This window comes from Mya arenaria, chromosome 15 (assembly GCF_026914265.1).
Source record: "Mya arenaria isolate MELC-2E11 chromosome 15, ASM2691426v1".
NCBI lineage: Eukaryota > Metazoa > Mollusca > Bivalvia > Myida > Myidae > Mya > Mya arenaria.
The window spans coordinates 11,973,728-11,998,774 of record NC_069136.1 but is presented as its reverse complement, the minus strand read 5'-3'; the positions used below and the strand labels follow the sequence as shown (position 1 = coordinate 11,998,774).

At 34.0% G+C, this 25,047-nt stretch overlaps 1 protein-coding gene across 9 annotated transcripts in view; it reads right to left on the bottom strand.

Annotated features, from left to right (window-relative positions):
- LOC128219614 (uncharacterized) overlaps positions 1 to 25,047 on the bottom strand; it is a 41,903-nt gene that overhangs the window by 4,725 nt on the left and 12,131 nt on the right. For 7 of the 9 annotated variants that reach the window (XM_052927480.1, XM_052927475.1, XM_052927479.1 and 4 more), the window contains 4 exons: positions 16,844 to 17,134; positions 8,460 to 8,741; positions 1,809 to 1,916; positions 504 to 596 (listed from right to left, as the gene is read on the bottom strand). In XM_052927480.1, coding sequence (XP_052783440.1) covers positions 504 to 596; positions 1,809 to 1,916; positions 8,460 to 8,741; positions 16,844 to 17,134 — 774 coding nt within the window. The remainder of the gene's footprint in view (positions 1 to 503; positions 597 to 1,808; positions 1,917 to 8,459; positions 8,742 to 16,843; positions 17,135 to 25,047) is intronic. The other 2 variants (XM_052927477.1, XM_052927482.1) reach the window with 2 other exon arrangements.

The window sequence follows — 25,047 nt, the reverse complement described above, 5'->3', positions numbered from 1 at the left end:
AAAACAAACTTTATTATACTTAAATGTAAAGGAGCAAATATTCGCTAAAGTTCAGAAATTTGTCTTTTGATTATACTCAAATGGAGAAAGGCCAACTGTATTTTATTGTAAATTGGGCATAACTCTTGTCTTACTTGGTTCATTCATCGAGCATAAACATTGAACATGGCCTGAGGATATTCAAACACAAACACTGCCCCTTAGTTCCATCATGAACAGATGATAATAAATAATAAATTAAAATACTAAGTTGTTTTTGTACAAGTTACAAAGTTTAAACCATAATATTTTAAATGCAAACACAGTGGAGCATTATTCTGGGCAGTGTAATCCCAAAATCACACTTTACTGGCACATTTTGTCAACAAAAACAGATAAGCTAGATAATCATGAATTACAAAAAAACAACAGCAAAAACCTGGTCATCAGTATTATCTTTACAATTATAATTACTATAAACATTTGAATAATTATTTTACTCAACTAAAACTAAGAAAACTTACCAGTGTTCATATATATGTGGTATCCACTAGCTGCCGAAACCAAAATCAGATCAAGTACTCCTAAACCAAATAGGATTATCCCTTTGATTTCTGCTAAAAATAATAAAATGAATCAATACCAGCTTGAAAGTAGATCAGTCAGAAGCATTTTTCAAGACAGGCTTTAGATTGGTTTGGTAAGGTAAGCCTCAGATAAGCCATATAGCCTACATAGACGTTTTCAGTGTTATTCATCAATCGGAGACTGATCCCAACTGGTTGCTATCAGAAGCCGTCCTGTTATTGGTCAGCATCTAAAAGCGGAGTACTTGACAAACTGATCTCTGATCTGACCTTTCATCAAAACATGACATAAATATATTTTTTTCCGCAGAGTGCAGATCACACCAAATTCTAATAAGTGTAAGACCAGGGTCTGTCAATAAATTTGAAGTGAAAATGCCTTTTTTTAATTTGCCAAGTAAAAGCTGCAAAAAATGCTCTCTTCACTCATTTCATCAAACAAACGTCCATTTCCGTTAAAAGGTCAGAATTGTAATACAATGTGCAGGAAGAAGCTGACTAGTTTTAGTATTATATTAGATATAGAATCTATACAAAAATAAAACAAGACATGTTTGTCCAACAGTATGCCCCCTGAGTGTGGCTCCGCCAGAAACATGTGGATCCTGAATAAGACTGTTTACCGTGACCTTGACCATAAACGTACTGAGCTTGAAAGCAATATGGGTCATCTACTCAGACTATTGGACAAGAGCAAGCAAACAATGTATTTTCATGGTCCAAACTGTTCTCAAGTGTTTGTAGGGAAAATGTTTAAACATGTGTTGTTGTTTTTCTCCATTTCCTTAACTGTTAAGCTACTTACCTTAAAACAATAGGCAATAGGGACCATCTACTGGTCAAGGACCTATCACTGAAGTTTCATAGTCCATAGTGTAAGGCCTAACCATTCTCATATCATTGATGGACAAAGTTTTTAATCATTATTATGACTGTGACCTTGCCCTTTTACCTACTTACCTCATAATCAATCATGGTCATCTAATGGTCAAAGGTATCAACCTTCCACATTTAATGTAACATGCATCGTGAACATCAGAATGTTCAATGATGATTTTTTGAAGCATTTATTTATAATGATGCAAGTTTTGTGTCAAATTGTCTTCCTAAAATTGAAATGAAATGATATTAACGAGATTATGATTAACGTAAACGTTCATATTTCTGAGTTTCAAACTCAAAAGGCGTAAATGAATAACCAATTAGGTCAAGGTGAGCTAAAAACTGTTCATCTAAGCTTACCTTTAACTTCTTTCCAAGCAAATACAAGTAAAAGAATGATGACAAATGTTTGAAACACCAAAATTAGTACAGCTGAAACAGGATCCTTCCCATTAGTCACATTAGTAACTGAAATAAAGGAGAGGAAACATTCAAATAATTATACAGAATTATACTGTGTGTATTTAGATTCTTTTCCCAGAGTTTAATATCTATAGTTTTAGGATTCTGAAAAATTCTAAGAGTCCATATTTCAGGCCGAATTTTAAACTGCAGTAACGACGGGGTGAGAACAGTGTAATCTGAAGAAAACAACGAAGTAAGTATATTCAAGTAAGTAAACACATGCAAAAAATTGAAAAATGATTACTTCAAAATCATTTTATGAGAAATAAATGCAAAACAAATAGTTAATTTATTTTTTAATTTCAAACAGACATAACTCATATCGCCTGGATTGAGTTATGGATTGAATTATATCGGCAGTGGAAATCAGGATAATAGTAAAGTATCACTTGAGTTCAAGTTATTCAATTAAACATAGTAAATCATTTTTGGTCTGGTTTGGATATTGCACGAGAAGTTTCATTATAGTACGAACAATTTTGTAATATGATTTTATATCAAAATAATATTGAATAGAAATGCATACTGTAATGTAGCATCATTGACACTGTTAATGCTGTTTTAAATGAGAGAAGGTGTGAAAAACTATCTCTGCAATGGCTTTCGATATGTTTTTCTACTTTAATAAGAACTACAGTACCGTAGCAAAAGTACAATCTGTTTTGATGGCTAACGGTCGTTTGTTCGCACTATGTCACTACTTTGCTTAAGGTGTTTAAATCATTAAAATAGCACATGAAACAAACACACACACATATTACTTTCGTATTTAATATTAATATCGCATTTCATGATTGAAAAAAAACCAACATAATTCTAAACAAATGGCTACTGATTTTGACATTTTCCCACTATAAATTTAGGGCAGTGAACTCTCGCAACTTCCTTTCAAAACGACAGCGCATATAGAAAGATGTGATCTCTACGATTTTCCTGGCAATAGACTGTGGATTGTCTCGTAGGACTTCGGATTTAGAAAGAAAGAGTATATGAGGGTCAATTCCAATTTGATCATGGAAACGGCAATATGCCGCGTGTGTGGGCAGTCTTATGCGAACAAAGCTCAACGAGAGCACCAAACGGCAAACATAATCGAGTTACGACGCCTTAACAGACCCTACATTTATAACTAAGCAAAAAACAGAAATAAATGTTCGAATTGCTTTGCTAAATGTTTACGCTAAGTTGAACCTGAGTTGATGCAAGCATACGTTTAAGAAGAGGCATGCTACCTGGAGTCATTGTCAGTTTATGCTGTTATAATTCAAGAATAAGATTAAAAGTTTAAATTCATAAGTGTTCATACCAGAATTATGTATGTGTATGTATACACATGACTGTATATTATTGCTTAGTAAGCAACTGAAATGTTGCGATGACTGTGTTTGACTGAATTAAAATAGCTTTGTTAAGATTGATTTAAAGCTGCTTTAAATTAAAAGAAGACATGTAATCTACTGGTCACGCCCAACATTCATGTCAAGTTTAAGGATCATAGGTCAAGTAATTCCGAGTCCATTGTGACCTTGACCTTTGACATGACGACCTCAAATTCAATAGGTAGCATCTACTGGTTAATCCCACAATCTTCATGCCAAGTGTGAGGGTCATGTGTGCAAGCATTCCCGGGTTGTCATTCGGACAACTTCCTTAAAGGCTTCATGAAACTCATAGTGTTTGGTCTATAATTATTAATATTATTTCATTTTTTTTTCAGTAACATCCATTGGGGGTGATTTTGCTAATCTATCAGCACGCAAGCAATTGTATAGGGAAATTGCATTTCACAACCCATCTTTTAAGTTACAATCTTTCACATAATACACAGTGTTTTTGTAGGGAGGGGGACACCTCTCCTGCACCGTCCCCGTATATTGTTTTAGTATTATTCTCCCATACAGAATTGGTGTTGCATGGCAGGAAGTGAACCCTGCCACACTATTTCCGTACATACCTTAAGTTTCAATCTATCAACCAGTCGTGCTGATGCTTCATCATCATCTTAAGTGATTGCCTCACTCAAATTTAGTATTCTCGTGATGTGGTTGACAGATGTTTGGAACCATTATTAGAGTTATCACAATACCTCACTCAGACTTGTGGTGGCCCGCAGTCAACAAATCCAGCTACTCAGTCACAATGAGTAAATTTCTCACTCACTCAGTCACTGATTCAGTCATAGTGATGCAAACACAAAATTAAAACGTCATCATTTTCATCAACCTCATTACCATCTCAATTGTCGCAATCGCAAGCAATTGCTCAACCTTGCAAGCTTGCGCAATTCTGATAAGGTTGTGGAAAGCTTGGGAAAAATGCCATTCTGCAACCTTTATATTACAATTACAAAGGTTCCAATTCAAACTTACCGTATGCTTAAATAAGATTGCGGCAGGCTTAGCTGCAATCTTGCCACAACCGAACTGCAACCTTAATTAACCTTGCTGTTTTGGTCGGGGATGGAACCTTAATGACAACATAATACCGAAGTTGTATATTATAGTAAACTGACATTATAACTTGAATTGAAGTTCAAACCTGAATTAGCAAAATATATCTGCCAATAACTCAAAACATTGAATCTGTTGGATTTTACCATCCACAAGTTACGCCATGTAACTGTAGTTAAAATATATACTCAGAATAAAATGTTAGTCAGTATACCTTGGTATATTTACCCAAAAAAGAAGAAGATAAAAGTCAATATGGCATCACTATAAAGTCTATCCAACATTTTGCTGACAGTCTTACTTTTCATTTTATTGATTCCTCCCATAAACCCTACTTATTGATTCGGGCAAAAGTGGCTCTTATATACCTGATAAAGGTATTACAACCTCTCTCCCAAGTTGCTGCAATTTATATCCCTGCAAGGGGCATATTTCTTGGCCTTTCAAAAGACGGACACCATAAGTTCTGTTTGTATGCAAACAACATATCGCTGATTAAACCATTGTCTCGGGAGTCTGCATATTACAATTTGCATAAAAGTCTTAAACCCCTTTAAGGAAATCTATGAGTTTATTTATGTCACTATTTTCAGTAAGTCCAGAGCAACAACGCTTCCTTGTGCTACTAACATTGTTTTCGTATCCTTCAATAAATTCCAGTTTTCATTTACTTATAGACTGAATTTGAGTTTTGCCAAATCCAAATTCATAGGTTATTTTAAGACATGAAACACCTTTGTAAATTTTATTTATTACTTTTAATCTCTCTCTTCTTATGTTAAAACTTTATCTTGGGCAGACATTTCTATTATTCACTGTACTCAGTCGATTATCACAATATGTGTTATAAACGTTCGCAAGTCAATTACTGGATAAATACAGAGTACAAATTTTCAGCAGGAATCCGGCCAGAATTTGGCAAGAAAGTAGCAGGAAAATATATATCACATTTAAGCACGCAAACTGGCCGTTATTTATTTGTGGGCATGACAATTATAAAACTGGACATTACATGATTCATTTTCAAACGGAAAATATGCAATATTGTAACAAAAGGGCTTGGTGTGGTCTTTTATGTAAAATGGCCTAAACCAACATAAATTCTGAGCTTCAAATAATGATTTTGTTTTAAATATACAATGCGTTTGTTTTAAATATTTGCTAATGAAGTTGCGAAGATAAACTCGCGCATTTCATTGCTTAACGACCGTGCATGACGTCATATTTGTGACGTCATCAATCGCAAGTTGCAAGAAAGTCGCGAAAATCATTTAAGTCGACAATTTCCAGAAATAAAAGGTATGCGAAAGCCATATATTTTTACTTTTCTATATATTACAACTATCAAAACACGACCATAGATACGTATCGGCATGGACTTGTTTGTGTAAGGCAGGTGCACGTGTGGTTATGTCGTGTTCTCACGTTGCCAGCGTGATTTGGTACTTGGGTGTCGGTCGTCACGAGAACGTTGTATGGCCAACAGACTTCAGCTCGTACATAAAGGATGCTGCTGCGACATGGTGCGAAGAATAACGATTCTTACGTCTATTAAATTGCTCTTGAAAGCTGTCTTCTTTTAACAAATACGCAAAATATTTTTTTTTCATTTTAATTAAACAACTGTTTTATGGAATGATTTGTTAATATAATGAACTAGTAATTGCTTATCTGATGGCTTTGCTAAAATATTCATACTAATGAATTTCGCATAATAACTAATGTTTCATTGTGTTATAACTGATATGATAGGATTCGTGTGTATTGTTTATAATTTTTGAAATGTGTTTACGCATTGCTGTATATAATTAGATGCTATAAAGATAACGAATATGCACTTATTTGTACTTTTAGTATTTGTCCCTAAACAGTAGAATGAACATATTAATGAGCCGCTGGTGTTTTTTTTCCACATAAACCATTTCCCGCATTTGTTTTCCCCTTCTCTCGTTTAAACATCGGAAAGTATTACGATTTATTTAAACAATCATACAGTATGTGTAACACAATCGGTTTAACAAAACTAAGTGGCCACCACCGTTGGTCCTGTAAAACTAACGACAAAGTAATAGTTAGATCAGTTAAAGATAAAACTTTAAAGTTATTAAAAACTTACACATTACTATTAGTAATAATATACAATATTTTTGTATATCGTTAAGAAATAACCTTCAGACCGCGTTATAAACATTTTAATCGTGTTACGCGGAGCATTATCGAATTTGGAGAGAATTTCTTCTTGTCACGGAAATGACCGAGTTGTTACGTTTAGGTACGAAACGCGCATAAAGCACGTGAAAATATCTACGCGCAATAAATAAAATGTCGCTTGGTGGATCGTGATATAAACTCATGCGATCAAATTATAATAACACTAATGGTTTATTTAAACACCTTTGTAGCAATCTAAAAACAAATCAGCAAGGCATTTTCGAAAGTTTTCTTTAATACAAACGCATGTAATATTATCAGTATTACTTTACACACATAAAGTTCATTTACCTGGCCGTAAATAAGGACTTCTATATTTTTTCTTAATAACTTTTATATTAAATAGTGCGATCAGAATATTAATAAGTTAATTAGATGAATTATACTTTTGATATATATATATATATATATATATATATATATATATATATATATATATATATATATATATATATATATATATATATAAAATCTGTTTTTTAAAGCAACTATCATTTTGCTTATTATTATCATTATTTATTATTTTTGTTGCATTATACACATACATATATATTAAAAACACCAGGAAGCCTAAACTTGTGTATTCTTACCAAATATTATCAGAAGTTGTCAAACTAAGTTATAGAGAAAGTATATTATTTTATAAACCATAGTGGTTTGCTCCACAACATTGCAACAGAGCGACTGACATTCTACTGATCATATAGATCAACTGTATATGGTGACTTCAATGTAAACCACTCAAACTTTGACTGGAATTACTGTTACATAAAAACAAGAGATGTCGCAGAGGCAGCGCGCTCGACTATTCCGCCGCTTTTCAGTGAAAGGATTGGAAAGTTTTGGCAAAAAATTGGATCACTGTAAAATTAGATTAGAATGATGCCTGCGAGGATTTTTGTAAAATTCAAAAACATTTAGCCTTTAATGAACTACAGACATGATGGAAGTAGCATGCAATGTATTAAAGGATTATAGGTTGTAGAAAATAATGCATGAGTAACCATATTTTCCTCAATTATAGTAAAGCAGAATTTCTATGTCGAATAACAAATATTTGAAATTAATGCAAACTAGAGTTATCTTACTTGGTTATTTAGGTTGATTGGATGGCTGAGTACCGTTGTATAAAGTCTCAATGCAAAAACATCATGTAGTTACTGAGATATTAACCTATGTGTGCCATCACACAAAACCTTAACCAGAACTTTTAAGTCAAATAATAAAGGCCCATTATTTGCATTATATTCAAAAAAGTGTTATCATACTTCATTAATTTAGTAGGTTAGATAGTTAGGAATACATATCTAAAGTTTGAATGCAATACATGATGTATTTGCTGAGATATTGACTTAAGTTTAGTTATATTCAAAACATTAACCAAGGTGTGACGCCGACGCCGACGCTAGTGTGTGTAGTATAGCTCTCCTTATTCTTTGAAAAGTCGAGCTTATAAATAACAGTATTATTTCAATGATAAAAACCACACAGACTGCTGTATTTATATCATATAGATATTGCAAAGTCTCGTATAAAAGAGTGCAATTACATTAATTGACTCCTTTTTTAATTACATTTTTTGGTGTTTTTTATACTTAATTACAGTTTTCTCATACATTAGGTAAAACACAAGCTCAAACATGGTTATGTGTAAAAAGAATTTACTTTATGTTTTAGAAGATAATGAAGTATGTCTGTTAATCACTTGTTGGTAGGCATACAACATGACTGAATATATATAGTCATAATAAATATTGGCAATGTACACAATGCTGTCAATTTTAACACTATCCTCAACGTAAATCCTATGATCATTCAAAATAAACAAGCTAAAACAATCACACATTTTACTTATATACTGAAAAATATGTTTCTTAGGACATACCAGGGGGTTTGTTGACTGCCAGGTTTGTTGTATAACGTTTTGTAGTCGGTGTTGTAATGCTACACATGTATATTCCAGCATCACTCTCCTCAGTTAAAGTAATGATGAGGTTCTTTGTGTCCTTAGACCGAGACCATCTAGAGTTAATTGTGTTAATGGTCGTCTGTCCCTCAGCCATAGTTGTTGAGCCATAGTCCCAGCGTGGATTTGAAAATTCTCCAGTAATGTTACAATTTATTATGGCCGTTTTACCCAATACAACTTTGACGCCTTTGCCAATAGCTGCAATAAAACAAGATTTTTTTTATGCATAGCATCAAGTCGGCGCGAAGAATATTTTTCGTGATGTATGCAATTTGATGATACTCGATGTACGTCAACAATCTTAGTGCAGGCACTTGATTTGATGTAAAAACACAGATCACGTGCAAAAGACGCAGTTAAGGAGTTATGAAAAACGTGTGAATTCATCTTATGATATTTTTTTGTAAATATGTCATTAATATGTAAACCAAATAATTGGTAGAGACCAGACATTGTTTGGTCAAGGAATGTAACATAAAACTGACACTGGCGAGTGTCTCCCAACAGGACAGGGCCATGGAGAATAATATAACCAAAAAACTTGTATGCAAATATATATTGTATTTTAAACAGTATAAAAACATGTTATGGCAAAAAAGGTAAGCTATTATGCAGATACCTATAGTGGACAAATGTTGTGTTAATCAATGATAAAATATGAAGTATATATGCACTTGAAAAACATATTTGTTTGATAATACTGTAAATTTTTTTAAGGCATTTGTTATGGTCACAAGCGAACACAATATACTTTAAAGAGTAAATGTATTAAATAATGATTTATTAAAAACAACATGAAATTGCACTTTTGAATGGTGTTGCAAAGTGAGCATTTTTGTTCATGCATAATTAAATAACGAATGTATATGATGAAAATGGCAATGTTATAAAACAATCATCTGAATGAGTTTTGCATGGTGCTATTTGCCCTATTAGGCATTGTCAAGAAAAACAAGTACAGTAATATCTGTAATTTTCTTATTATCTTAATGAAATATTATATCAACTCAACAAAATGTAATTACAGACAACTGTCCTTTGATGCATTTTGCATGATCTGAAATTAAGAATAAAAATAGAAGAGCAAATAACATTTAACAATGATAAGTATGAAACCCACAGAAGAAAATGGAAAGTACTCAATAGTTTAAACAACTTATATACATAGGAAGACACATCTAGCCTAAACAACGCATATTACATCATGGTTTTTAATCCAGAAATAAATAAAGTAATATTTTTGAACACAAAAAGGGACATCACTTTGTGTATGTGTGTGTGTGTATATATGCGTGTGTCTGTGCATGTGTGCGTGTATGCGTGTGTTTGTGTGTGTATGTGTGTGTGTTTTAGAAAAATGTTCTAACCAACATAGAAGTGTTTAAGTGTATGCATAGTTTTGATATATATGATATGTGTTGAAAATAAATGAGAAAAAAATAATCCTATTTGTACAAATAGTGCAAATAGTTAATAAAAATAGGAATTAAATTAAAGGATTAAAAATGGGAAGCAATTTTGTTGAAAAACGTGTCAACAAATACATCATTATAACAATACTGGAGATCATTATGTTACATTTATGAAATTAATACTATTTATATATATATAACAAAAGTTTATATAACAGTACAAAAAATGTAGGAAATGAAAGCAGTTCTTTTGGACTGTCATAACAATATTGGTGTAGGTATGAACACAACAAAAAATCAATGCGACTAGAGAAATGATAATCAACAAGACTAGAGAAATGATAATCAACAAGACTAGAGAAATGATAATCAACCGCGTGTGTGGGCAGTCTTATGCGAACAAAGCTCAACGAGAGCACCAAACGGCAATATGCCGCGTGTGTGGGCAGTCTTATCCGAACAAAGCTCAACAAGAGCACCAAACGGCAATATGCGGCGTGTGTGGGCAGTCTTATGCGAACAAAGCTCAACGAGAGAGCCTAACGGCAATATGCCGCGTGTGTGGGCAGTCTTATGCGAACAAAGCTCAACGAGAGCACCAAACGGCAATATGCCGCGTGTGTGGGCAGTCTTATGCGAACAAAGCTAAACGAGAGTACAAAACGGCAATATGCCGCGTGTGTGGGCAGTCTTATGCGAACAAAGCTCAACGAGAGCACCAAACGGCTATATGCCGCGTGTGTGGGCAGTCTTATGCGAACAAAGCTCAACGAGAGCACCAAACGGCAAACATAATCGAGTTTCTTTACCATATTTTTATGACGCCTTAACAGTCCCTACATTTATAACTAAGCAAAAACAAAAATAAATGTTCAATTTGCTTTGCTAAATGTTTACGCTAGGTTGAAGCTTTGATGCAAACAGACGTTCAAGAAGAGGCATGCTACCTGGTGTCATTGTCAGTTTATGTTGTTATAATTCAAGAATAAGATTAAAGGTTTAAATTCATAAGTGTTAATACCAGAATTATGCATGTGTAAGTATACACATGACTGTATATTATTGCATAGTAAGCAACTGAAATTTTGCGATGGCTGTGATTGACTGAATTAAAATATCTTTGTTAAGATTGATTTAAAGCTGCTTTAAACTAAAAGAAGACATGTAATCTACTGGTCTCGCTCAACCTTCATGATGTCAAGTTTAAGGATCATAGTTTAAGTTATTTCGAGTCCACTTTGACCTTGATCTTTGACATGACGACCTCAAATTCAATAGGACGCATCTACTGGTTAATCCGACAATCTTCATGCCAAGTGTGTGAGGGTCATGTGTGCAAGCATTCCCGAGTTATCATTCGGACAACTTCCTTAATGGCTTCATGAAACTTACAGTGTTTGGTCTATAATTATTAATATTATTTCAAGCTTTTTTTCAGTAACATCCATTGGGGGTGATTTTGCTTATCTATGAGCACGCAAGCAATTGTATAGGGAAATTGCATTAAAGTTTAATAAAAACAAACCAATTTTACATTTCTGTCAGTGAATGAACATACGTCTGTAACGAGACAAATTGTGTAATTGCTAAATCTTGTTTGCGCGGTTAAAACCAAAATAAGACAAAATTTGTTTGGGTATAAACAATTGAACGAATGCTATTATTCAAGAGCGCTATTATGCAAGGTTATATTGTATAATCTCAAACCAGAGGTTTGTGGGTGATGTAATTTTAATGGTGCACCTTTATTTTAAACATTACAATTGGCAAAATATACATTTGACATTGATACGGCACAACTTTGAACAAACCTCCAGCCAAACGTTTTAGTTTCAACCTCATAATCAGCAATGCTGCTTATATAGTTGAGAGCTGCGTGGTGACACACCTTTTCTATCATTCTATACATCACAATTTCTCAAACATCTATGGTGTCGGCCCACACAAGAAGCATCCAACTTTCAGTCAAAAACTGCTTTGCAGGAAGGGAACCCCTCTCGCACGGTCCCTGTCAAACACTTTAGTTACAGTCTGTCACACAAACACGGTGTTGCATGGCAAGAGGGGACACCCTCCCCTTCAAAGTAAACCTGGGAGAAAAAGTGTGCCCAGTATGGGGTTCGAACCTATGACCACCAGAACATCAGTACGGTGCCCAACAAAGCACCTGGCTGCCAGTCCTACCCCCCCCCCCCCCCACACACACACTACACAATCCATATTTTTAGTTACAATCTCTCACACAATACACAGTGTTTTTGTAGGGAGGGGGACACCTCTCCTGCACCGTCCCCGCATATATTTTTAGTATTATTCTTCCATACAGAATTGGTGTTGCAAGAAGTGAACCTTAAGTTTCAATCTATCAATCAGCCATTCTGATGCTTCATCATCAACTTAAGTGATCGCCTCACTCAAATTGAGCATTCTTGTGATGTGGTTGACTGATGTTTGGAACCATTATTAGAGTTTTAAAATCACAATACCTTCCTCAGTCTGGTGGTGGCTCGCAGTCAACCAATCCAGCTATTCAGTCACAATGAGTAAAATTCTCACTCACTCAGTCACTGATTCAGTCGTAGTGATGCAAAAACAAAATTAAAACGTTATCATATTCATCAAACTCATGACCATCTCAATTGTCGCAATCGCCAGCAATTGCTCAACCTTGCAAGCTTGCGCAACCCTTATAAGGTTGTGGAAAGTTTGCGAAAAACTGCCATTCTGCAACCTTAATATTACGGTTCCAAAGGTTCCAAAACAAACTTACGATATGCTTAAATAAGATTGCGACATGCTTAGTTGCAATCATGCCACAACCGAACTGCAACCTTAATTTACCTTGCTGTTTTGGTCGGGGATGGAACCTTAATGACAACATAATACCATAGGTGTATACTTTAGTAAACTGGCATTATAACTTGAATTGAAGTTCAAATATGAAACAGTAACAAATATCTGCCAATAACTCAAAACATTGAATCTGTTGGATTTGGTTATCCTCAAGTTCACGCCATGTATTTTTAGTTAAAATATATACTCAGAATAAAATGTTAGTCAGTATAGATGCCTTGGTGTTTATGTATTAACCAAAAAACAGATAAAAGTCATTATGGCATCTCTATAAAGTCTATCCAACATTCACAACATATCGCTGATTAAACCATTGTCTCGGAGTCTGCATATTACAATTTGCATAAAAGTCTTAAACCCCTTTAAGAAAATCTATGAGTTTATTTATGTCACTATTTTCAGTAAGTCCAGAGCATCAACGCTTCCTTATACTACTAACATTGTTTTCGTAATCATCAATAAATTCCAGTTTTTATTTACTTATAGACTGAATTTGAGTTTTGCCAAATCCAAATTCATAGGTTATTTTAAGACAAGAAACATCTTTGTAAAGATTATTTATTACATTTATTCTCTCTCTCTTCTAATGTTAAAACTTTATCTTGGGCAGACATTTCTATTATTCACTGTACACAGTCGATTATCACATTATGTGCTATAAACGTTTGAATGCGGCCATAATTTGGCAGGAAAGTAGCAGGAAAATATATATAACATTTACGCACGTAAAATTGCCGTTATTTTTTTGTGGGCATGACAATTATGAAACTAGAAATTAATTGATTCATTTTTAAACGAAAAAAATGCAAATTTGTTAAAAAAGGGCTTGGTGTGGTCTTTTGTGTAAAATGGCCTAAACCAACATAAATTCTGAGCTTCAAATAATGATTACTTTTTTAAAATATATAATTAGTTTGTTTTAAATAATTATAATGCCTATTATTTATGTTGCGAAAATAAACTCGTGCATTTCATTACTAAACGACAGTGCATGACGCCATATTTGTGACGTCATCAATCGGAAAATGCACAAAAGTTGCGAAAATCAGTTTAATCGACAGTTTTTCCAGAAATAAAAGGTATGCGCAAGCCATAAACTTTTACTTTTCTATATATTACAAATATTAGAACATTATCTTAGATACGTAACGGCATGGTATTGTTTGTGTAAGGCAAGTGCACGTGTGGTTAGGACGTGTTCTCACGTTGCCAGCGTGATTTGGTTCTTGGGTGTCGGTCGTCACGAGAACGTTGTATGGCGTTGTATGAGTTCAGCTCGTACATAAAGGATGCTGCGACACGGGGTCAAGAATAACGATTCTGACGTCTATTAAATTGCTCTTGAAAGCTGTCTTCTTTAAACGATTACGCAAAATATTATTTTTTTTTCATTTTATTTGATCAACTGTTTTATGGAATGATTTGTTAATATAATAAACTTGTAATTGCTTATCTGATGGCTTTGCTTAAAATATTCATACTAATGAATTACGCATAATAACTAATGTTTCATTGTGTTATAACTGATATGATAGGATTCGTGTGTATTATTTATAATTGCTGAAATGAGTTTACGCATTGCTGTATATATGCATGTATGCCATAATTAGATGCTATAAAGATAACGAATATGCACTTATTTGTACTTTTAGTATTTTCCCCTAAACAGTAGAATAAAATACCACATATTAATGAGCCGCTGTTGTTTTTTTCACATAAACAATTTCCCGCAACTGTTTTCCCTTGTCTCGTTTAAACACGGGAGAGTATTATGATTTATTTAAACAATCATACACATCAATGGCCTTCATTTTCCTATAAATTCTTTTTTTTTGCAGAACTGAGTGGCCGCCACCTTTGGTCCTGTAAAACTAACTACAAAGTAATAGTTAGATCACTTAATGATAAAAAATTAAAGTTATTAAAAACTAACAAATTACGGTTAGTAATAATATACAATACTCTGGTATATCGTTAGGAAATAACCTTCAGACCGCGTTATAAACATTTTAATCGTGTTACGCGGAACATTATCGAATTTGGAGAGAACTTCTTCTTGTAACGAAAATGACCGAGTAGTTATGTTTAGGTACGAAACGCGCATAAAGCACGTGGAAATGTCTACGCGCCATAAATAAAATGTCGCTTGGTGGATCGTGATATAAACTCATGCGATCAAATTATAATAACACTAATGGTTTAATTAAATACCTTTATAGTAAACTAAACATAAATCATGAAGGTATTTTCGAAAGTTTTCTTTAATACAAATGCATGTACTATTATTTCTTTCATATTATAAGCGATTTAGAGTATTAAATTGTTATTCACGCATGTACTTCAACACGTATGTGCGTGGTATTATTTTATTAATCACAACAACACCAACAGCAGTTTTATGCACTAGCCGATGGTTAAAGGTAAAATATTATATTAATAAATTATTAACTCTACTTTTCGCACACATTTAATGCGACGTTACAGCGTAAATGATAAAAAATAAGCGAAAAGACGTCGACGTCGGCTATTTATTTGACAGATGATTGGACTGGTAATTTAACCATATCTTATAATAATAGTCCGATTCATTCATTATTCCTATCCCATAACGGGAAGGGAATGCACTTTTATCATGGTAAATATCGTGAAAATCTTAAATGGAAGTCTAAACTTGTGTATTCTCACCAAATATTATCAGAAGTTGTCAAAATAAGTTATAGAGAAAGTATATTATTTTATAAACCATAGTGGTTTGCTCCACAACATTGCAACAGATCGACTGACAGACCTTTTACTGATCATATAGATCAACTGTATATGGTGACTTCAATATAAACCACTCAAACTTTGACTGGAATTACTGTTACATAAAACAAGAGCTGTCACAGAGACAGCTCGTTCGACTTTTCCGCCGCTTTTCATTGAAAGGATTGAAAAGTTTTAGCAAAACATGCATGAACCACTGTTAAATTAGATTTGAATGATGCCTGCGAAGATTTTTGTAAAATTAAAAACATTCAGCCTTTAATGAACTACAGACGTGATGGAAGAAGCATGCAATTCATTAAAGGATTATAGGTTGTATACAATAAAGCAAGAGTAACCCTATTTTACCAATTACAGTTGAGCAGAATTTCTATGTCGAATTAAAATTATTTGAAATTAATGCAAACTAGAGTTATCTTACTTGGTTATTTAAGTAGATTGAATGGTTGAGTACTATTGTATAAAGTCTCAATGCAAAACATCAATTAGTTGCTGAGTTATTAACCTATGTGTGCTTACATACAAAACCTTAACCAGAATTTCCAGAGTTTTTCAAATAATAAAGGCCCATTTTTTTGCAATATATTCAAAAAGGTCTCATCTTACTTCATTAATTTAGAAGGTTATATAGTTAAGAATACATATCTAAAGTTTGAATGCAATACATGATGTATTTGCTGAGATATTGACTTAAATGTGGTTACATGCAAAACCTTAATCAAGGTGTGACGCCGACGCCGACGCTAGGGTGAGTAGTATAGCTCTCCTTATTCTTTGAATAGTCGAGCTAATAATAAACACCATTTGTTTTCAATGATAAAAGCCACACAGACTGCTGTGTGAGCTCAGCATTTATATAATATATAAAAACTCGTATAAAGGAATGCAATTACAATAATTGATGATGATGAAATAAGTGTTTTCAAAGTCTAGTTTTAAAACTCCTTTGTATTTTTTGGTGTGCGTGTTCATACTTAATAACAGTTGTTTTTCATACATTAGGTAAAAAACAAGCTAAAACATGGTTATGTGTAAAAAGACTCAACTTTACGTTTTAGAAAATATTGAAGTATGTCAGTTAATCAATTGTTGGTAGGCATACCACATAATTGTATATATAGTCATAATAAATATTGGCAATATGTACATTATAATATTGTCAATTTTAACACTATCATCAACAGAAATCCTATAATCATTTAAAATTAACAAGCTAAAACCATCACACCTTTTTCTTATATACTGAAAAATATGTTTCTTAGGACATACCAGTGGGTTTGGTGACATTCAGTGTTGCTGTATAATCTTTTGTAGTTGGTGTTGTGATGCTACACCTGTACGTTCCAGCATCACTATCCTCAATTGAAGTAATGATGAGGTTCTTTGTGTCCTTAGACCGAGACCGTCTAGAGTTGGTTGTGTTAAAGGTCGTCTGTCCCTCATCCATATAAACCTTAGTTGTTGAGCCGTCATCCCAGCGTGGACTTGAGAATTCTCCAGTAATTTTACAATTTATTGTGGCAGTTTTGCCTAATACAGCTTCCACACTTTGGTCAATATCTGCAATAACAATCAAGATATGTTTGTAAAACATTAACCCCTTTTCTCCGAGCAGCTTTGTAGGAAACATTTGCTAGACTGCATTAGGAAACAAGAGGGTCATTGTGGCCCTTTATCATTCACCTGAGAATCCATAGGGGATTTGATTTTTGATTAGAAGCATTACGATAGCTACTTGAATGTACTGAAATGTTTTGCATATGATGATTATATGAATTAAGGGTTCGCTTTTGCCAATGTGAGTTAAAAAGCCCTAAATTGTTTCTTATAGTAAAGTTTAAAACAATAGTTACAAACTTAAAAATATTTAAAGGACAAAAGAGACAATGACAAATATAAGGAAATTTAAGGTAATCCTTTATCATTTTGCATAATTATCTAGTATTAAGATGAATGCTATCATTTAACTAATGTTGGTTTTGTGCATTGAATGCTAAGTAAAACTATTGTGTTTTATGTATGCCAAAATTTAATATTGTGATCTGACCAGAATGTTTCGTAAGATCCAACTTCATCATTACTATTTGTAAACACTTGTAAATATTAAGCATGGTATATAGTCTGTTAATGCTTCATTAACCATCATTTGGTATTTGAATGTTTCACTGATTTTTCTTTGCTTTTCAAAAAGATGCGCTTTTTTAGCCTATTTCTTATTCAAAGCTGCGCTTTCTGTATATGAAGGTTTGCATTTTTCCATATTTAAAAGCTTTAAGCTTATAAAAGCTGTGTTGTTTAAAGCTTTGCTCAAGCTGCGTTTCTTTCATTCAGTTATCCTTCCCTACATTTGCCACCAACTTCCACCAGATGCCATGGATTTGGGTGGCATTTGGTGAAAAATGGGTGGCACTTTGTGGAAAATCAAGAATTTCACCAACTGCCTCGAAATTTCCATCGAACTAGACGTGGCATTTGGTGACAAATTGAACTCAGTTTTATTTCATGTGGCACTTGGTAAAATGGTTGGACTTAGTTAATTTTTGATATGGCAGTTGGTGAAAAATACTTAGTAAATCTCAAGAGTTCTGTGAGATGGAACTCAGCAGAATTTATTATTAATTATCATCATGGAATAAGAAAAGCATTCACTTGCTGTTCATGCTGCTGTTTTTATGTCATTACATATATATGCTACTATTTAAAACTAACTGGTAACACTACTTTTGGGAATTTCTCCCACTACTACTATAAATACATGTCCTACTTCTCTTCATGATGGTGCTGGTTCTATTGATGATGATTATGATGTTGGTGGTTCTATTGATGATGATTATGATTTTGGTGGTTCTATTGATGACGATTATGATGGTGGTGGTGGTGGAGGTGATTATGATGATTGTAGTGGTGGTGACGGTTGTTGTGGTGATGACTATGATGATTGTGGTGGTGGATGATTTGGGTAATTGTTGTGTTGTTGGTGGTTGATTGTGGAGTTGGTGAATATGATGATTGTGGTGGTGTTGTTGATTATGACGATTGTGGTGGTGGTGGTGACTATGATGGTTGTTGTGGTGGTGGTAACAACAGCGACGACAGATGATGATGATGATGATGATGATGACGACGACGACGACGACGACGACGACGACGACGACGACCGCAACAACAACAACAATGTAATGATTTTTATCATGCTCATGATAATGATAAGTTACACTAAGTTTTCCGTGTACATGCTCTGTTGCTATTTCCCCAAAGGTAAAGGGATCCCATTTATGCTTGATTAAACTCCAAATGACCTCTCTGCTTGAAAACTTCTTAAAAATATTTGTATCTTCTGACAGTTACTAGCATTTGTGGAACTTTGAATAGTGAAAAAGGTGCAGTTTTGTTAAATTAAATGGATCGATTAAAAGGTAACTGTTTTTTATCATATTAACAACCAAAAAAGATAATGACTTATCATAATTTTAATTTATTTTACACATATTAGGCTCTTTGTCTATGTTTAGAATTTGACTTCGAGATAAGCTTTATGCATGTCGTGGCAAGTATTTAAATAATTGTGTCGAAAGATTTATTAAAATCATAAACGATGGCGCAATACCATTATTCACGAAAATACGACATAACACTGGAAAACCTAATCATGCTTTTGTTAACCTATTAAACGTGCAGCCTGGTTTGATAAAGAATGCTATAAAAAGAAAAGGGTCTACATGGAAGCCGTTAAACGGTTTAATGCCTTAAAAAGTGATGAAAATCGTCATCTATTATTTGAAGCCAAACGTGCATATAAACTATTGACTATGAATAAAAAAGAGGTCGCAAAGATTAACTAAAATGAAGGACATTGAAGGGCTGAGGAAGAAAAGACCGAAGGACTTCTGGAAATATTTTTCAAAACGTAAGGCTAAGAGCGGGAAGAATATACAGGTAAAAGATTTTCAAGAATATTTCCAAACGCTGTCGGACGATTTAAATGGATTATCCAATCCTGAGGCTGAACAATTATCGGAACGCCCATTAGATCCTAACGACCCTATATATGAAGAGCTTGACAATGAAATTACTCCAGTGGAAGTTACTAAGGCGATACAATAATTAAAACGAGCGAAGGAGGGATCACAAGACGGACTTATTAATGAGTAGCCGGAGATATAGTGCTTGGCCATTTAACTGAATTATTTAACCTTATATTATATAGTGGATTTGTTTCAAGACAGTTGGATGGAATCTATCATAATACCCGTGTTCAAGAAATGCGACAAGAATCAAGTAACAAACTTTAGAGGAATTACCCGTATGTGTTCAATGGCAAAACTCTTTACTAGCATTATTAACACACGACTTATGACCTGGGGTGATAAACATGAAAAACTACCTGATAGCCAGTTCGGTTGTAGAAAGGGTTACTCCATAGTGGACGCAATCTTCAGTTAAAATTGCTTGATTGAGCATATGCTCAACAACGGCAAACGTTTGTATGTAGCCATGGTCGACATGAAACGAGTTTTTTTTATTATATTAACCACTCTGCGTATAAGCTATATAGACTCGATGATTCTAGGAAAATACTACGTATAGTACGGTCTATGTATGACAAAGTGCTATGCAACCATTGTGAAAAGATGTCCGATTTTGTTGAAATAGCAGTCGTTGCACAGTGCCACTAAATCGGGTTTATGTAAACTTTCTGCTCTTTAAACTGAGCTTGTTTCTGTAGCTTTTTGCATAAATATTGAAGCAAGGGGATGTGTGTTCTCCGATATTTTATTCCTTGTTGGTAGAAGATATGGAACTTTATATCGAAAAACTTCCTACAAGTGGAATTTTAATCAAGAAATTGACTTTACTTCTGCTTATGTATGCTGATGATATGGCTTTCATAGCTGAATCTCCTGAAGATCTACAGGAAAGTCTGAATGCCCTTAATAACTATTGCGATAAATGAGGATTACAAGTCAATACCGACAAAACAAAGGTCATCGTTTTTAAAAAGAGAGGTCGTTTGAGACAAAGTGAAAAATGGACATATGACAATGTAAACTTAGATACAGTAAATGAATGTTATTATCTAGGAATGGTGTTCAGTTCGAGTGGATCGTTCGCTTTAACTCAGAATATGCTTACGGGGAAGGCCTTAAGGCTATGAACGCGCTTATATCAAATTTAAAATCATTTAACTTTACACCCAAATCAAGTTGTCACCTTTTGGATGCATTTGTTAGTTCAATATTGAATTATTCATGTGAAGTGTGGGGTTATGTGAAGTCTCAAGAACTAGAGAGACTGCATTTCAGATTTTGTAAACGACTGCTTAACGTTAAACTTTCCACAAGTAACTGAAGCGTTTACGGAGAGCTGGGCCGATACCCATTGCACATAAATCGATATGTACGGCTAATTAAATACTCGCTAAAGGTCGTCAATACAGATAATTGTATTATTAAGTATTTGTACGATCTATCATATATCGACTTTGTTAATGAAAACATAAAAGGTGTAGCAATATTAAGAACATTCTCGGCAAATTTGGTTTCACTTTTGTATGGAATAATCCATACATTGTTAATATTAAGCAGTTTATATCTATGTTTAAGCAAACAGTGCCAGACAAGAAAAGATGTATGAGATGTATATGATCTATAGGATTTGTGTGTGTGTTAAGAAAAACAGTTGAGGTATTGACAAAGCCTTGGTGTAATTGATGTTGTAGGTCCCATCATTTGAAAAAATAAAGATATTCAAATAAATCATGGTGTACACATGTTTCCAAAGACATTTGTACACAAAGTATACCCATACCCATATTTCTGGCTTTAATTGTAGAACAAATTACATTCTTTTGTGAGGCAAACCCTGTTATATTGAACATGTTAACTTATATGTTCCTTTTTATAGAAATAAATGTAAATAGAGGTCTTCTATAGCATGAGAAGTATAGCCAAACTTGCAGAAAACACCAACCGGATGTGCAACACTAAAGAAAAGAAACAGGTTATTTATTTCAATGCTTAAAATGCCAATACTTCAATTAAGTTTTTACCTTGTCTATATTAGGTAATTTTTTTCAGTATTGTCATAGCTAATACAATAGACAGTGCTGTTTTTAAACATATTTGCAACGATTCAATGTGTAAGGCTGGATTCTAATATTTTGTTATATCATTTTGATGTAATACTTGCTATTAATCTGGCTGTAGGCCCAAAGCTCAAGATACATATTTTAGAATGTGTTTTTAATGTTGTCATTTTAATTATGCATCTTATTTTAAAAAACGAAAATAAATAATGACATGCTAATGAAACCTCCAAATTAAATAATACTAAAACAAGAGCTGTCACAGTATGTGACGAATGCCCCCGAATGTGACATTGACCTACGAACAAGGTCAGTACATGAAAAGTTGATCTTGCCTTTACGTGTCAAATACATATGGCAAGTTATTTTAAATTGCCTCTGAACATAAAAAATACCACCCATACTTGACAACCTACACTGTTATGTCCTTATATTCAGAATTCCCTTGTGAATAAACACTTAGTGTATCTTTCACCTTAGAGGTAGGGACATGGGTCTTGCACACGACACGTCGTCTTCGTATGTGGAACACATGTAGCAAGTGATTTTAAAATCTGTCCATACAAGGGAAAGTAACAGCCCGGACACGACAACCTAAACTCTATGTCCTTATATGCAGTCCTCCATTGTGAATAAACACTAAGTGTGACCTTGACCTTTGAGGTAGGGACACGGGTCTTGCACGCGACACGTCGTCTTGGTATGTGGAACACATGTGACAAGTTATTTTAAAATCTGTCCATACAAGAGAAAGTTACAGCCCGGACACGACAACCTATACTCTATGTCCTTATATGCAGCACTCCATTGTGAATAAACACTAAGTGTGACCTTGACCTTCGAGGTAGGGACACGGGTCTTACACGCGACACGTCGTCTTGGTATGTGGAACACATGTGGCAAGTTATTTTAAAATCTGTCCATACAAGAGAAAGTTACAGCCCGGACACGACAACCTATACTCAATGTCCTTATATGCAGCACTCCATTGTGAATAAACACTAAGTGTGACCTTGACCTTTAAGGTAGGGACACGAGTCTTGCATGCCACACGTCGTCTTGGTATGTGGAACACATGTGGCAAGTTATTTTAAAATCTGTCCATACAAGGGAAAGTTATAGAGCCGGACGGACGGACGGACGGTGCGATTTTAATATGCCCACCTTCGGGGGCATAAAAACTCAGAAAACTGTTTTTAGGATTTCCCCAAATGTAGAAATGCAAACAGCTCTTTGATCCTTTGTATTTGTGTGTACAAATGAAACTAAATGACTGCAACTAATGATTATTTGACGTTGGCGTGGCATTTGGTGAAAAAAGATGAAAGAAACTGATCGTGGCATTTGATGGAAAATTGTTGGAAAACGTTCCAATACTCCACCAACTGCCACGTTTGGTGGCATTTGGTGAACAATTTGCCACCAACTGCCATATGACATTTGGTGGAAAATGTTTCAAAATTCCACCAACTACCACGTTTGGATGGCATTTGGTGAAAATAATTGCCACATGGCATTTGGTGGAAAACGTCACAATACTCCAGCAACTATCAAGTTGTGGTGGCATTTGGTGAAAAAAGGTGTAACACTGAAAATTAGATCAATATCCGATTTCTTCTGTTTTTCATCGTTTTACACCAAGTGCAACCCATTCCAAAACCACCAACTGCCACCCATTTTCCACGTCCAATTCGTGGCAAATTTAGGGAAGTGTACATATTGCCTCTAAGAAAAGCTGCCTCTTTCCATCAAAGCTGCATCTTTTTATTGAATGGTTTGTCTTTTCCGAACTTCAGTTGGCTATGTATGTCTTTAAAAGACTAATCTTTTCAAAAGAAGACCAAGCTTTTGGACAAAAGTTAAAGCCTTAAGGTAACTTTTGTATACTTTTTTTAATTCACTATTCCAGCTATTGTTTATGAATAACTTACTCAGTTGAATTGAAAATAAACATAAGATATGTGTCATATCTTTCAAAAAAGCAGGTGTCTTAAAAATCTGCTTGTTTAGTATCGTTTTCCTTTTTAAAATCTGTCCCTTTTTTCAGGTCCAGTTTTCAAATTGGTATGTTTAGTTATATCCATAGAATTGCCTCAGTATTCATTTGATTTGTCATCAAAATATACAGGTCATTCTAAACATTCCGACTTTTTAGTTTAAGACTACCCAGTTAATTTGGATTTATGTTGGTTTTATTGTCCCTGTACATGCTGATTTTGATTTTAACATGATTGCTTTTGTTTGCTAAAAGCAGGAACAGAAGGAACAACACATTTAAATTTTGACATTGTTTGACCAAGTATACTTTTACCATCACTGCATGGAAAATAATCCTTTTAAATTCAGGCACAAAACTTTCGAAAAGCACATCTGATCTGACTAACATTTAATGGACTAATAAATAGGTTTTATTTTAGTAACTGGTTAATTTAAGCTTTCAGTTTCGTTTCCTGTCCCCACCCAGGATCAATCAATCAATCAATCAATCAATCAATCAATCAATCAATCAATCAATCTTATGAAATAATGAATCAATCAATCAAACAATCAATGAATCAAAAGACAATTAAAAAAAATAATCTATGAATCAATCAATTAAATCATAATTCTAATTTTATAATATTATACAATCAAAATTATATATTTTCCCAATGCAAAATAACCAATTGCATGTAAGTGCATATTTTTCAGAATTGGAGGTAGGGACATGGGCCTTAAGCATAACACATCCTCATACCATGCTTGTCACTTCTGCCAAATAATTTTTAAGTCTGACTTTGAATGACATAGATATGGACTGAACAAACATAGGACGGACGGATGGACATGCGTGAGGACCTGCATAATAATTATATAGCCCCCACTTCACTATAATGAATACTAGACCCAATGCAGTCATGAACAGTTTCATTTGCTTTATTTGCAGAACTTGAGAAAGGTAATGAACTTGAAAATAATAAGTTCAGAAGGTTGATGTGATCTTGAAAGTAGGTCTTTTGCACAACACATCCTCATAATATGGTTGTCATTTTTTAAAAATTACTTAATAATCCAACCATGAATGAGAAAGATATTGGGCGAACAAAAATGACACAGACAAACGGAAACATTCTAAGTTCAGTAGATTGCTGTGAACGTGACCTTGAAGGTAGGGACAGTCGTGTCTTGTGTTGTCAATTCTGCCAAATAACTTGAGTAATGAGAAAAACTTGGACCGGACAAAACGGAACGGATTGTCAGGCGGCCTAAAAGACGATGTGACTTCGCGTGAGTCCTTGTTATATAGCCCCCACTTCACTTCAAGGTATGATTAAATTTCATATTGTTTTTATCCTTATTTGACCTGGCCACATATAAATAAAGTAGTTCATAGGCTCTAACAAAAGCC